This window comes from Thermoascus crustaceus, assembly GCF_041956765.1.
Source record: "Thermoascus crustaceus strain CBS 181.67 unplaced genomic scaffold VTN00scaffold_1, whole genome shotgun sequence".
In the NCBI taxonomy this organism is placed as follows: domain Eukaryota; kingdom Fungi; phylum Ascomycota; class Eurotiomycetes; order Eurotiales; family Thermoascaceae; genus Thermoascus; species Thermoascus crustaceus.
Genome location: NW_027192527.1, coordinates 6,534,057 through 6,548,348, shown reverse-complemented (window position 1 = coordinate 6,548,348; position 14,292 = coordinate 6,534,057). Strand labels below are relative to the sequence as shown.

The 14,292-nt window shown below is 54.7% G+C and overlaps 6 protein-coding genes across 6 annotated transcripts; 4 read left to right on the top strand and 2 right to left on the bottom strand.

Annotated features, from left to right (window-relative positions):
* Window positions 1-112: 112 nt before the first annotated feature.
* On the top strand, window positions 113-892 carry VTN00DRAFT_2392 (uncharacterized protein; the record flags this gene model as incomplete). The annotated part of the gene is made up of 1 exon (XM_069428605.1): window positions 113-892. One exon carries the CDS (start codon window positions 113-115, stop codon window positions 890-892), a length of 780 nt encoding a protein of 259 aa, XP_069293094.1.
* Window positions 893-1,487: 595 nt separating this feature from the next.
* On the bottom strand, window positions 1,488-2,705 carry VTN00DRAFT_2391 (uncharacterized protein; the record flags this gene model as incomplete). The annotated part of the gene is made up of 2 exons (XM_069428604.1): window positions 1,488-1,916; window positions 2,262-2,705. 2 exons carry the CDS (start codon window positions 2,703-2,705, stop codon window positions 1,488-1,490), a joined length of 873 nt encoding a protein of 290 aa, XP_069293093.1.
* A 340-nt stretch (window positions 2,706-3,045) lies between these two features.
* Window positions 3,046-3,844, top strand: VTN00DRAFT_2390 (uncharacterized protein; the record flags this gene model as incomplete). Its single annotated transcript, XM_069428603.1, has 2 exons — window positions 3,046-3,248; window positions 3,337-3,844. 2 exons carry the CDS (start codon window positions 3,046-3,048, stop codon window positions 3,842-3,844), a joined length of 711 nt encoding a protein of 236 aa, XP_069293092.1.
* A 1,899-nt stretch (window positions 3,845-5,743) lies between these two features.
* On the bottom strand, window positions 5,744-7,928 carry VTN00DRAFT_2389 (uncharacterized protein; the record flags this gene model as incomplete). Its single annotated transcript, XM_069428601.1, has 6 exons — window positions 5,744-6,110; window positions 6,184-6,416; window positions 6,495-7,255; window positions 7,306-7,560; window positions 7,619-7,859; window positions 7,917-7,928. The coding sequence occupies 6 exons, from the start codon at window positions 7,926-7,928 to the stop codon at window positions 5,744-5,746; spliced, it is 1,869 nt and encodes a 622-aa protein (XP_069293091.1).
* A 1,630-nt stretch (window positions 7,929-9,558) lies between these two features.
* On the top strand, window positions 9,559-10,410 carry VTN00DRAFT_2388 (uncharacterized protein; the record flags this gene model as incomplete). Its single annotated transcript, XM_069428600.1, has 3 exons — window positions 9,559-9,565; window positions 9,752-9,928; window positions 10,115-10,410. The coding sequence occupies 3 exons, from the start codon at window positions 9,559-9,561 to the stop codon at window positions 10,408-10,410; spliced, it is 480 nt and encodes a 159-aa protein (XP_069293090.1).
* Window positions 10,411-10,897: 487 nt separating this feature from the next.
* On the top strand, window positions 10,898-13,278 carry VTN00DRAFT_2387 (uncharacterized protein; the record flags this gene model as incomplete). Its single annotated transcript, XM_069428599.1, has 3 exons — window positions 10,898-11,271; window positions 11,338-12,449; window positions 12,515-13,278. 3 exons carry the CDS (start codon window positions 10,898-10,900, stop codon window positions 13,276-13,278), a joined length of 2,250 nt encoding a protein of 749 aa, XP_069293089.1.
* Window positions 13,279-14,292: the final 1,014 nt, after the last annotated feature.

Here is a 14,292-nt window from a genome sequence, read left to right as displayed (position 1 = left end):
CATCTTTTCATAAAGATCAATAAATAACCAACAACCTCACCCACACACATATATACAACAGACGTCTATATCTACCACCACAAAAAAAGAAAAAACAGCAACCCATCCAACCATGCCCCCCATCACGGTCAAAACATCCCTACGCCAGCAGCCCCCTCCGGGCCCCTCCACCAAACTCACCTACCCAACCCCCTCGAACCCATCCCCCGCAACCAACCCGCCCTTCCTCACAGACGCCCTGCGCGTGCGCCACACCGTCTTCGTGGCCGAACAGGGCTGCGACCCGACGAACGAGATCGACTCGGACGACGGACGGAGTTGGCATTGGGTGTTGTACACATCGTCATCGTCCAAGGGTGATAACCAGCAAGGTCAAAACCTGGGTGAAGAAGAAGAAGAAGAAGAAGAAGAAGAAGCGGAGAAAGAGATGGAGGACCGAATCCCAATCGGAGTGATACGGCTCGTTCCCCCTCCGCACGCGCCTCACGAAACGCTGCTCCTCGACCCCTCGTCAACGTCAACATCATCACTGCCGAAATACGACCTCCACCACGAACCATACATAAAACTCACCCGCGTCGCCGTCCTTCGAGAGTACCGCGGGCAGGGATTGGCCAAGAAGATGGTCGAGGCAGCGCTGGAGTGGGCTGCAGAACATCCGGACGAGATCGATGCCGCGTATGCCCGGGTCGCGCGGGACGAGTCACAGACGGAGGGTCAGACGCAGGGGACCGGGAGGCGATGGACCGGGCTGGCGCTCGTGCATGCGCAGGTGCCCGTCGAGAAGATGTACCAGAAACTCGGGTTCGTCACCGACGACGCGCTGGGCCGGTGGCACGAGGAGGGCATCGAGCATGTCGGCATGTGGAGGCGCGTGCCCGTCCGGTCGTGAAGCGTGTGGGAGGACATACATCAAGAGGCAGGTGTCTACGACATACGATGGAGATACGACTTGCATCCGCGACAGCGAATAGAGACGGCTTGTTCCAGACGTAACAACGGGCCACGCCCTCATTAAGCTGCATCTAGGGTACATGTCACATCCAGCAAGACCATGGAAAGACGGGTAAAAGCCCGCGACAGAACGCCGTACAGACAGAAACATAGCAATCTAGACCAGACAAATCCGAATCCCAAACAACCGGCCATCCCGAACTCCGAAAGATGGGCCCAGTAAATGGCCGAAAACGGCTGACAAAGATAGCCCGAGCAAATGGCCCAGCGAAAAATGGCCGACATAAAAAGGCTCAGATGGCCTGAAGCAAAATCTAACAAAAGCAGATCTAGATCACGAGCCGGCAGAGATTAGACGCGGAGATAATACACAACTCGCTAAACCGGACGCGCAGGGGGGAATCATAGCGAAGATCAGCGAGAAACGAAAAAAAAAAAAAAAAAAAAAGTAGGACAGAGCCTCCGGAAGTATGGCGAGGCAGGCCCCGGAAAAAAGACATGGGCCAGAAGCTGAACAGACGTAGACAGGCGAATTAGAAGGTGCTCCAGTTCCAGTCGCGAGGGACGCTGGCGGCAATGTCGGACTGCCCGCCCAGGGAGGCCGACAGGTTGGGATTGGACTCGTCGTCCCGCGACGCATCCGATCCGTCCGACGCCAGCGTAGGGGTCGGGTCGTCGTTCACATCGCCGTTCTCCTTCTGCGCGTCCAGCAGGCTCTGGATCTTGCTGAGGCGGTTGAGGCGGGCCTCATTCCAGCGGCAGTAGGCGCTGTAGCAGAGGTCGCAGGCGCGGGATGGCACGCCGTCCGGGTGGAAGCGCGCATCCTGGTCGAGCGGGATGAGGTGAGGAGTGTGGGAGGAGCAGAAGACGTGGCCACAGTGCCGGCAGTGGTGCCGGCGCAGGAACAGGCCAAAGAAGGAGCGACATGTGGGCGAGTCGCAGTTGGGAGAAGCCGAGTCCGCCTGCGATTGCCAGAGGTGTCAGTGGTGGACGGCGCGCTAGGGGAAAGAGCCGGCAGCATGAGGAAGAAACGATGATTGTGTAGTACGGCTGGGATATGGGGCATCGCGAGAAAACGTTTACAAGGGATTACGCTAGACGGAGCAAAAACGGTCCAGGGCACGGCTGAGCACGTAAAATATAAAAGGAAAAAAAGAAAAAGCTCATGCCTCATCCCTGAACGCAAGGAGGCAGAAGAAAAAAAAAAAAAAAGAAAAAAACAAAAAGCACATATACCAGCGTGGCCCATTCTCCAGGCTCAACTGCCCAACATACTCTCTCACCAGACGAACGCGAGATGCACATACCTTCCAGTGTTCCCTCGTGGGCATGCCCGTGACCTCACCCAGGTGTTCCGTCCGCATCCACTCATCCTCCGCCAACTTGCTGATGCCGCTGCGGCTGCTGTCCAAGGTCGACCGGCGACTGATGGGCTGCTCCTGGGCCTCGCCGTCGTTCAGGCTGTCGAGGGAGCCATGCACACTGCGGGGCGGGGTGAGCGGCGAGGGTTTGTGCGGGCGCTCGGTCGGACGCAGGACGGCGGGCACATAGAGGGGCGCCTTGGGCGGACGCAGCTGGCGGGACTGCAGCGGCAGCTGGTGGAGGGCAGCGTTGGGGAGACGCGGGGAAGTTGGGGAATTGTTGGATGGTGTGTTGGTCGCTGAGTTGGCGGGCGATGGGTGGCCGTAGACGGAGATCTGGCTGGTGGACGCAGCGGGGGAGGTGTGCGACACGTGGGCCATGGTGGTCATGATGATGGTGTGGGAGTAGAGTGGAGAGGGGACAGGAGTAGGGAGGATGGAGCAAGAGAGGGAGGGGAGAGAAGAAAGTGGTGGTCGAAAGGGATCTCTCTGGAGGTCGACCGTTGACGACAGTTGACGAGAGCACGGGCAGGGGGGGGGGACGCCAGGCTGAAGTAGAGAACCCGAGGCGACGGAGCGAGCCGTCCTCGGCCACAACGACAGACGGGGGAGAGGAGGCCGAACCGTTGGAGTCTAGAGCGGTGGAGCTGCGAGGCGAGCCCGGGGAAGGTCCGTCAGCGACAACGCGCGCGGGCTGGTTGGGCCGTGTCCATCGAAGGTCGACGGACCGATGGAAATGGAGATGGACCATGAAGACGAAGAGCGGAGAGACAGGGCGACAGGAGGTAAAAAGGAGGCGTGCGGCTCTGGGAGCAGATCCCTGTTGGGGGCCGGATCCGACCAGATGCCAGCTCCCGTCGTGCATGTCCGTCTTACTGCGTACACTCTCTCCTGTGTACCACCGCGTACGTCTCCGTCCATGCTGACTTCATGGTATGTGCTCTGTCGGCTACGTCGGGAGGCCAAATGTCCCAGACCGGGCCGGAGAATGGCCAGTGATGCTCCATATATAGTAAGCTAGCCGCTCTGGTGATGCTGTGAGGATCGACATGGCCCTGGCGGTGCGGAAGACGCGCTCGTTGCTGACGTCGGATGATGCCATGATCTGTACGATCCGACGCGCCCCAAGCTGTCTGCCGGCCCAGATTGATGCTCGTCTGACCAGCATGACAACTTACCCGTTTCGGCGGTGGACGATGGCGGTCGTCCGCCACCCGGCCCACCGGCGCGTCCAGCCCGCCCGTCGTCCACGTCGACTTATCGCATCGAGCATCCTCCAGGTTGTCCTTGCTGGTCTGATCTGTCGCGGTCGGTCTTCTTCCCCAGAACGATCTTTTCTCCAGGGGCCCATGTACTCCGCACATGTGTACATCCTAACACAGGTCAGACAGAGCAACACGGCAGCGCAGGCCGGCCTTCGGGCCGCTCGCAGAACACCGATCCCTTATCGCTCGCATCTGATTGGTGGACAGCGCCGTGCACGCGGTGGTTGGCCACCGCGAGTACGAGCAAAGGGAGGTTTGGCCTAAAGACGGACGCCCGGAGAAACACAGCCGTTTAGGAGGTCTAATTAACCGTCACCCTCCTAAGTGCCCTCCTCCCCGCGCCATGTGGATTTCGTTACGGCATCGTTTCCCCTCGCGTTCTCTCTTTTTTTTTCTCTTTTCTTTTCGTCCTGCAGCTCTGCTGGATCTTTGTTTTTTTTTTTTTTTTTTCTTTTCGACACAGCTAAGACTGTCTTCGCCGTGCTCCGGCCGGGTCCTTCCCGCTCCCGGTTAGCCTTGCCGCAGAAAAAAGTCCTAAGCCATGTAGCTAAAGTCGACAGGACAAGTAGCTCTCGCGCGTCACCCGCGATGCTGCACACAAGCGATGCCGGTGATGCTGCTCGAGCACGATCAGCCGGCTGATCCGAGCTACTGCGCCGTGCCTGGCCGTGATCGCCGTTCCACTCTGCCGGGCTCGTGCCTGACGTGCGAAGAAATCTCTGGAAGATCGGTCGCTCGGTTGCTGTGGTTGCACCTCTAGTTAGCCTGCCTACCGTACTACCAGACCTCGGCAGTATTACTATTTGTATAGAATCGATATCATCTCTGTCAGACAGCGGCATGTATACAATAACACACTGAGAATAACAACAGTATGAAATATATAAAATGAAGCCATCAACCAGAATTACCCCCCCCCCCCCTCCCCCCCACCCTCCGACACACACACACACACAGAATTATCACTATGGACCCTAGAGACTCCCCGCACAAGGATACTGTACTTATATACATAACCGCGACTCGACTCGACTAGACTCGATGCGCGGCATTATACATGTATTATGGGCTTGATTTGACCTTGACCCTGACCTTACCTTACCTTACCTGCAGGAAAATCAGATCTGATACGGTAGGGTAGGTAGAACCAGCCTCGTCCTCCTGACCATGCACGGTTCCATCAGCAGCGGCAGCGGGTTCCCGGTTCCGCGCTTGAAGCGGTGCGAGCGGGACATAACAGCGATTACCACAACCACGATAATTGATATTGTAAATAACGATCTACAGGTCTGCATTTTCGTATCTGCATCTACAGTACATCTGATAACCAACAATGAAACCATACCGGGCACACATACTAACACTCTGACCCCGATCCTGGTCCTAAACCCCGACCGCGACCGCGACCGCGTCGCAACACACGTCCCAGACAGACCCTCATCCTCGTCCTATCGGATAGGTCTACGGCGCGCCGCTCGTTTTCGTCTTGTCGGGTGATGATCTACTTTTCGATCCAGATTCAGTCAGGCTGGCTGGCACTTCTAATAATAAACACCCATGGCAATTATCGTGGTGGTGACGATGATGATGATGATGATGATGATGAGCCCCTCCCCTCTTCTTTCTTCTTCTGCAGGATGGGGTTGACGATCAGCAGGGAGCGGCGCTGGAGATTTATGTTCATGTTGTATTAGGGTAGTGAAGTGAGGTCGATTGGGATGACTTAAGTTACCTGTAGAGTTTAGGTAGGGTAGCCATAGTTAATTAGACAGTACCTACTTAGTAAGATAGGTATGTGACAGATGGTAATGTTTATTTATCCTACACTGGCGTATACGGTAGATATGGTACTCCTTGCTTGATTGGCTGATTGGTGCGTGCCTGGGATCTACTGGTACTATCTAGGTCAAAGTTCGACCAGCCGAAGATAAGATCTTGGTTCAGTTCCCGCGGAGGGGCGTTGAAAGATGGAGTATGATGATATTGAGAATATCGTGTATGTACTGTACGTACAGGTAGTACCTGAGTATAAATGCACGATGGATGACGAAACGAAACGTTGATATCTCTAGAACAATACCTCAACATCACAACCGATCTGCTCGTCTACTCGTCTGCCCTGAAATCATCATTCGCTAGCTGCTATACAAACTCCGACAGACCCTAGAAACCCTCCTTCAACGTCACGATCCGGTTCAGCACCAGCTTCTCGTCCGTGCTCTCCTGGTCCATGGCAAAGTACGCCACCCGCATCGCCTGGAAGCGCACGCTCTCCGGGCCCGGCTTCCGCTCGCCCTCCGCGCGCTCGCCCTCCTCCGCCGGCCACGGCGCGCGCCGCCGGATCTCGTCGAACCCGATCTCCACCATCGCGTTCGGGTAGATGTCCTCCGAGTGCGGGTTGATGTCGTTGAGGAAGTTGCCCGACGGGTGCGCCGACGGGTTGGCCGACTTGAACAGCGGGTGGAACAGGCGCGCCTCCGCCTTGATGGGGCTGCCGTGCGCCGGCGAGTCGGCCACCCACTGGATGAAGCTGTTTCAGCGGTATCGGTCAGCATATCGTGTCCCACAACAGGCTATATCAGTCAGAGAAACAGGCTACTTACGCCTTTGGCTTCTTCGGCGCGGAGCCGTCCTCCGGCTTCTCGTACCGCGCGTGCACGACCGTCACCAGGCCCGTCTCTGGGTCCTTCTCGTACGATGTCGCAGTGATCGGGTACGGCACCTTCATCAATCCCACCAGCTTGCCCGGCGCCATGCGGAAGTAGTCCGGCGAGTCCTCCTCGCGGAAGTCGCTGCGGTCGATGTACACGCGCTTGGTGAACGGCAGCTTGTGCGACTGCAACTAGTTAGCTTGCTCTGCGCCTGATGATCATCTCAGTCCGGTCAAGGATTTCAATCTGGAGAAGGGACATACGCCAAAAGAGGGGTCCTTCATCGAGAAGGGCTGCTCGATCATCTCCAAGTGGTCATCTGGCAAGTCATCGATGATAACCAGGATCGGGTCCAGCACCATCATCAGCCGCGGCACGCTGAACTCCAGGTACTGTCTGACTGTCTGTTCGAACCGGCCAATCTCGATGTTGGTCACGTTCTTCGTGACGCCCAGTTCGTTGACGAACGACAGGATCGCCCCAGGAGGGATACCGCGCCGACGCAGCGCGATCAGCGTGTACAGACGCGGGTCGTCCCAGCCCCGCACATGCTTCTCCGTGACAAGCTGGTTGAGCTTGCGCTTGGAAAGAACAGTGCCAGTCAGGTTCAGACGACCATACTCCCTCTGCATCGGCTTGTAGACCTCCAATTTATCGCATAGCCACTCGTACGACTCTCGAGACAGCTCGAATTCCGTGGTGCAGAGGGACTGCGTGATCCCTTCGAAGCTATCGCAAAGGCAGTGGGTGAAGTCGTAGGTCGGGTAGATCCTCCACTTGGTACCCGTCCGGTAGTGGTCGTTGTGCTCCAGGATACGGTATGCCGCCAGATCCCACATCTGCGGGTTCGGGTTCTCCAGGTCCTGTTTCATGCGCAGAGACGCCTCTTTGGGCTTGTACTTGCCGTCCCGCATCGCCCGGAACTCGGTGAGCGACTCTTCGATCGGCCGGTTACGGTGCGGACAAGCGTATCGAGCGCCGCCCTTGCCTTCTCCTCCACCTCTCTGGGCTTCGATCTCGGCCTCTGGTCCGCGTTAGCACCGTCAAACCCACCGGAATCGGTTGTATACGTACTCGAACAGTGACAGACGTAGGCGCCATCCTTCTTGATCAACTCCTCCGCGAGCTCATACAGCCGGTCAAAGTGATCACTCGAGTGTGTGATCGCATAAGGCTTGAAGCCCAGCCACTCGACGATATCCTTGATCGACTCGAAGTACTCCTTCTTCTCCCCCGACGGGTTTGTGTCATCATAGCGCAGATAGCAGATGCCACCGTGGTGTCTCGCGAATCCGAAGTTGACCGCAATCGCCTTGGCGTGACCGATGTCTAGACCCCATTAGTATGCGACCACTGTGTGCCAGGCTAGGATAGGCGGGGAACGTACGTAGAAAGCCGTTCGGCTCCGGAGGGAAACGCGTCACAACTTTCTCGACGGGATTTTCCTGGTAGACGTCTGCCAGGAATCCGACCTTGAACATGGCATTCGGATCGCTGGGGGCGGGGGCTTCTTTCTTCGCTTTGGGTTTGGGAGGCGTCGGGCCCTTCGGGGCTTTGGGCTTCTTCTCCTTGGGCTGCTTGGGAGGCTTTGCCTCCTTTGGGCGCTCGGGCAAGGTCTTCTGCTCAGTCTGTCACACAGATTGTCAGTCGTCTGGACAACAAGAATGGAAAGCAGGAATACTGACCGAAGGCTCCATGGTGCGCTGCTGGGTGAATTGAGCGGGAGAAGTGGCAGAGCGCCGCAGGGTGCGGAAGGGATGAAATAGCAGCGGGGGTGAGTCACGCGAGTCGCAGCGGTCCTAGAGGTTACGATGAGTGAGACAGGCTGACAACCAGCAGTAACAGGTCGACCGGCGCGACCGCAGGAGCCCGAGGGTGGTCGTGGCGCGCTCTGGTTTGAACTTTTGAAGGAAAAGAACAATAATGCGCGGGGCGGGAGACTTTGGTGGGGAGCGAGAGGCTCCGCCCGTCCAGATCGGGCTCTGTCGCGATAAGATAAGGAACCATGGTCAGCTCTATGGCACGCTGCATGATGACTCTACATCAAATCGCCACTCGATCGAACGAGCCTCATGTTCCTTGATGGTGGCAACGATACTCTAGTGGGAAGGCGTCACACCTAATCTGACCAAACCATCACTGGAGAAAAGGTGCTGTGTCAGGGCACTTCGTTAGAGCAGATCCAAGTGCAAAGATAATTTAGATGGTGCCGATTTGCTTTGATGTCATCGGTGTGCAGATCTCAGTTATTAGGTTGGTGGTCAGCATGTGGCATGATGTATCATCTATGTATATATATATATATATATATATATATTCTCGCGGATTCTGCTTCCCACACAGAAACCTCTGCCAAGTTTGACTGATATGGCAGATTCTAGGAGGACTCTGGCTACAATTAAGTTTCCATTGCCATCTTATCCTAAGAGTAGTGTGGCATTCTTGCAGTTTGAGAGGCTGATATTCCAGCAAGCTTTGTAACAGACGTTCTCAGGAAAGTTCTTTAAAGAAACATGTGAATTTGTATGTATCACTGGCGGTACGGAAGAACATGGCCGTCTCTTCTACAACGCTTCTCGGTCCTAGCAATCGAATCCGACGACGTCTTAGCATTGATCGGTCACCACATGCTAATATTCGCGGTGGTACTTTCGCTACGCTGGAATGTATCCCGAATCTCGCATGTCATCGATGGCTTATCGCCGGAGCAGATCCAGACAAATGTAAAATACCTCATTTGGGTCTCTCCCATCAGGGAGTGCTGGACCGAATAGCTGCCCTCGGGTAATCGCGATGCCCTGAGACGCAGGGGCTGGATCTGGTATCGGGAAAAATACTCTATCTCCATCAGTCATCAACTCTGTAGGCTTAGAGCTCATGGAATTGGAGTAGAGTAACTATAGATACCCCTTCTTGGAGCAGGTTCGGGTTCCCATCAGGATCTCGATTGTATACCTGAACGGATCCTTCTATACGGCGATCGCCCACTGGCGACAACCTGAGGAGTATGACTAGTTGAACAGTAGGCGCCCCCCGCCTCTGAGCCATAAAAGCGTTTCTTCATGAAGCCTCGGACGAGATTCCGACGGGTATGCACACTCAAGCACGACTGTTGGTAGACTGGGTCTTCTTGGCTGTTTCATGTCTGGTTGCTTTGATGATCTGGTCTATGGCGGACTAAACCCAGTAATAGCTGCCATGAGTCAGTCAATAAGCCTAATAGAAGGCAGCAAGACATACTGGTTCCACAGGACACCCTAAGATCCAGGAACTCTTCCCGGGTTAAAAAGCCTGAAAACGCCATTCTGGCTACTTCGTTAAAAAGCCATGGCTGGTAGGAGGTATGCAGGGATGTTGGCCTGAGCCCAAATTGCAGGACACGGGTCACAGAATCGTAACTGACTCTAATATCGACAAGAAGATTAGCAGAGGGCCTTGCAGAGCTAGGACTGATGACCTCCTAACCTAGGCACAAATGCTTTCGACTTCTCCGTCTTCATCTAGTGCTTGTGCGATCCAGAAACCGGTCTCCGGATCAATATCCTCATAGTGCAGAACTTGGTCAAGCTGGGTGCCTTCTACGATGGCGCGTCTGACCTGGTTGAAAAGTTGTTGGGGCGACCGTTGCTGATCTTCCTTGCTGCTCTCGCTGCTTCTGTGTTCCGCCTGGCTGGCGTCGCCTTGAGATATAGAGGGCGTAAGCATCTTGGAAGTGTATAAAACTACCTAGGTGGTACCTAGGTACTTAGACAGGGTAGTCAAGGACAAGAGTACAGTTTGTGCTGCCTTCGCAGGAGACAGACTGCATCTGTCTGTGAGGAAATACAGCACGCATCATGGTTTGCTGGAGAGATGGTCATGATTATGAATTCCTCCGCTGTAGCCTACATAGAGATCTGGCTGGAGATCCTGGACTCGCGCCTACACCGCGCATGGACTGTGATGTACCCAAAGGACGGGCTCAACAAGAACAAGAGATCTCTCGGGACGAAGTGGAGGAGCACAGGCCTGTTCGTCCGCGAAGGAATGGTGAAGAGAGAGATGATCGACAGCGCCGGCCTTCCCTCTCATATGGGGATCCCCGCACCTCGGCCCACCGCCAGATTTCCCGAGCGACAGTTGAACAGACCAATGTCCAACCTCAGCGCCATGAACGAGATCGCCGCGCTGCTCTTCTAGCAGACAAAGCGTTCCCCAGCCTCGGCTGCCAAGAGTATCTCGTGCTGACTGCCATCCCGTCTCCTCACCAGGCGTATGGCGCATGTGAGAAACGAGACGCTGTTGATCGACACTGGAGAAGCTGGAAAAGTGGCGGAGACATACCTAATAGACGATTGATATATATATATATATATATATATACCCAATTGGATTCCCGCTGCACCTGCCGCGCTGCGAAGTCCCTCCAGCCACTCGTGAACGGCGGTCGTTCCTCCCTACACGTCTCCCGATACCTCGCTCCGGCAGCTCCAGCATACCCAGAGATCCCTAACCTCAGAACCCATTGAAGAGGGCGCATTGAATTCTCTTCTTACTCTCTTTGTTCTTCCTACTACCGTTCCGCTCCTTGGGTGGGAGAGCGCTGCTCCAGCCTCTCTCGTTGCTGTTACTTTTTTTTTATTATATCCCTTTCGCCCGAGATCTACTATTCGCTCGGACCAACAAAATGGCTACTGTACCACAGGCCGTCTACACGCCTCTGGCCGCCCCCCTACCGCCAGCTCCTACAGAAGAGGTGTTCACCGACCTCCAGTGGAAGACGCTTCTGTCGCTGGCGGACACCGTGATCCCGTCGATCCGGCGACGTGATACCGCCACCTCGCATACTCAGAAGGTGGTGCCTGGATCACAGCTGGACGCTGCGATATCAACCCTCAAGTCCACCATTGAGGGTCCCAATGCAGCAGACCTTGCTGCCCGCTACCTAGAGGAACCTGCGTCGTCAAATCCGGAGTTTAAGGAGGCGATCCAGCGCCTCTTTGGTCGTTATGTGTACACGGAAGCCAAGAAAGGGATTTCACTTATCCTCACAGCGCTAAAGTACGGATGCTATTTCTTCCTTCTTTGCTGTCAAGACTGTTGCGGCTGAGGCTGATGTTTTCTCAGTACACGTGCTGGTTCGCGCCTCCTCACCGGCTATGTAACCCCGATCCAGGACCAGCCCTTTGAGGTTCGCGAAAAGATCCTGCGCAGCTGGGAGACATCCAAACTACCGCCTCTACGCGCCGTATACAGGGCCGTGACGACGGTGTCTAAAAGGACATGGATCGTTACCAGTCCCACGCTCTTCCCTGTACTCGGCTTTCCAAGGGTCCCGGTGCACGGAAAGCTGGCAGACGGGTTCGAGTATCGATTTCTCCAGTTCCCGCCTGGTGACCAACCCGAAACGATAGAGACAGATGTCGTTATCGTTGGGAGTGGCTGCGGCGGTGGCGTGGCAGCCAAGAACATTTCAGAGGCTGGACACCGAGTAATCGTTGTCGAAAAGTCCTATCACTACCCTACGAGCTACTTTCCGATGGATCAGAAAGAAGGCTCCGTGCATATGTTTGAGAATGGGGGTTCGGCCATTACCGATGATGGCACAATAGCGGTACTCGCTGGTTCCACCTGGGGAGGGGGCGGAACCATAAACTGGTCTGCCTCGCTTCAGACTCAGGGATACGTCCGTAAAGAGTGGGCAAATTATGGCTTACCGTTCTTCACCTCCTTGGAGTTCCAGAAGTGCCTGGATCGGGTCTGCGATCGAATGGGAGTTTGCACGGAGCACACCAAGCACAACCGTAGCAACACGACTATCCTCGAGGGGGCGAGGAAACTGGGATACTGTGCAAGGCCTGTACCGCAGAACACCGGCAACGGTGAACACTACTGTGGATACTGTACGATGGGGTGTGCTTCTGCTGGAAAGAAGGGCCCTGCGGAAAGCTTCCTGACAGACGCAGCGAACGCAGGGGCTACATTCATCGAAGGATTCCACGCGGAACGAGTTCTTTTCAAAACAGTCAATGGCCAGAAGATCGCATCTGGGGTCGAAGGACTGTGGACCTCCAGAGACACTTACTTGGGCACAAGCGGAACTAACAGCGTGAAGCGGAAGGTTGTCATTAAAGCAAAGAGAGTGATAGTCTCTTGCGGATCGCTGCAGAGCCCTCTGCTGCTACTACGAAGTGGGATTAAGAACCCTCATATAGGGCGCCATCTCCACCTTCATCCAGGTAAGCTTTTGTCGAGATGCTATCTTCTTCCCTTTTCCTGGAGTGGTCGCTGACCGTAGGCTCAGTGCTCATGGCTTGCGCTGTCTTTGATGACGACATCCGCCCTTGGGAGGGTTCCGCCTTGACGACGCTGGTCAGTGAATTTGAGGATCTTGACGGCCGCGGTCACGGTGTCAAGCTTGAAGCTACCTGTATGCTGCCATCTGTTTTCTTGCCATTGTTCCCCTGGCGGGACGGATTTGATTACAAGCTGTGGGCAGCTAAAATGCGCCATATGACGAGTTTCATCACCCTCGCCAGAGATCGAGATACCGGTCGAGTCTTCCCTGATCCGGTGGATGGGAGATGCCGAATCGACTATACAGTGTCAGCCTTTGACCGTAGGCACATAGTCGAAGCATTGATCGGGGCTGCAAATATTTCCTGCGTCTCTGGGGCGAAGGAGTTCCACACGTCATATCGTGGGATGCGTCCTTTTATCCTCCCAGCTGATGCTTCCCCGGATGAAGGTATTAACAACGCGGCCCTCCAGGCGTGGATCAAAGAGCTTCGTCGCAAGGCGCCGCTCAATCCCGAGAGCGGCTTTTGGGCCAGCGCTCATCAGATGGGCACTTGCCGCATGGGCAGCTCTCCGAAGAAGAGCGTAGTAGACCCAGACTGCAGGGTCTGGGGTGTCCAGGGCCTCTACGTGGCTGATGCGTCCGTGTTTCCGAGCGCCAGCGGTGTCAATCCAATGGTCACGAACATGGCCATCTCGGACTGGACGAGCAGGAATATTGCCAAGTCGTTGAAAAGGGAGGCGAATGGATCCTCCAGAGAGCGACTTTGATGAGCTGATGAAAAGGCCGATCCATACACATAATGTATGTACAGTAGGCGCTTGTTGCGTCCCCCTATGCGCCTTCCTACGGGTTGACAGTTGTACAGCGTAGTCCTAACGTACAGATAGTATTTATAAGCTATTCTTCTCTTGACAAGCTTTGGGTCTACTCTAACAGGATCGCCCTGCTTCCCCTCTTTGTAGATACCCAGAAGATCCGGGTTCACTGGTCTATATGGTAACGTGATAAATATCGAGTCCAGCTAGCATCATTATCAGATCGTATCCTAAGACACGCTGGACAAGATGGTATTATCGAGTCTATATCCACCCTGCATATCGACTGACGAAGGAAGAGATCACATGATACTCCAAGTCCTACCTAATCAACCGCCAGTACATCCGATATCGTCTTTAAGGTGCCAGTTTCTGGGACATTCGTGGTAGGAATGCAGTCTATAGTAAGATCTGTAGTTATAATAGCATCAATCCAGTGTCTATTTTGCCTGTAATGGCTACCTATATAGTTAGTTAGGTAGATCTGATCTGTCAGCCGAATGTTACCACTATAACCTAGTGGTATGCCAAGAAGCCTATGAGCCTAGTCAGCACGCGCCGATCCAGGCATCTCGAAGGCCAGAATCCCTGCAATAAAGGAACTATATTGCCTATACCCATGATTGGCTATTATACCCTTGCAATACCCCTTTATATTGCATCGATACATCATTCTTTCGGGATCGTTCGATATATCCATATTCAGAAGGTCTTAACCCCTAATCCCATGAAAGAAATAGTCGGTTAGTTAGGTAGATTAGAATAATCAGAGCTTTCATCATCATACCTTCGGATTACTGGTTCGCGCAGTCTGACAAAATGATTATAAAAAGAACCATTGTGAGAACTACTACTCCTGTCCGGGCTGCTCTTCGGAAGCTCTTGACTCTACCTAACCATAGCCGTGCTTCTTCCTTCCTTCCCCTCTTTCTCTTCTTCCCCCAAAACCCAAAACATACCCACTCC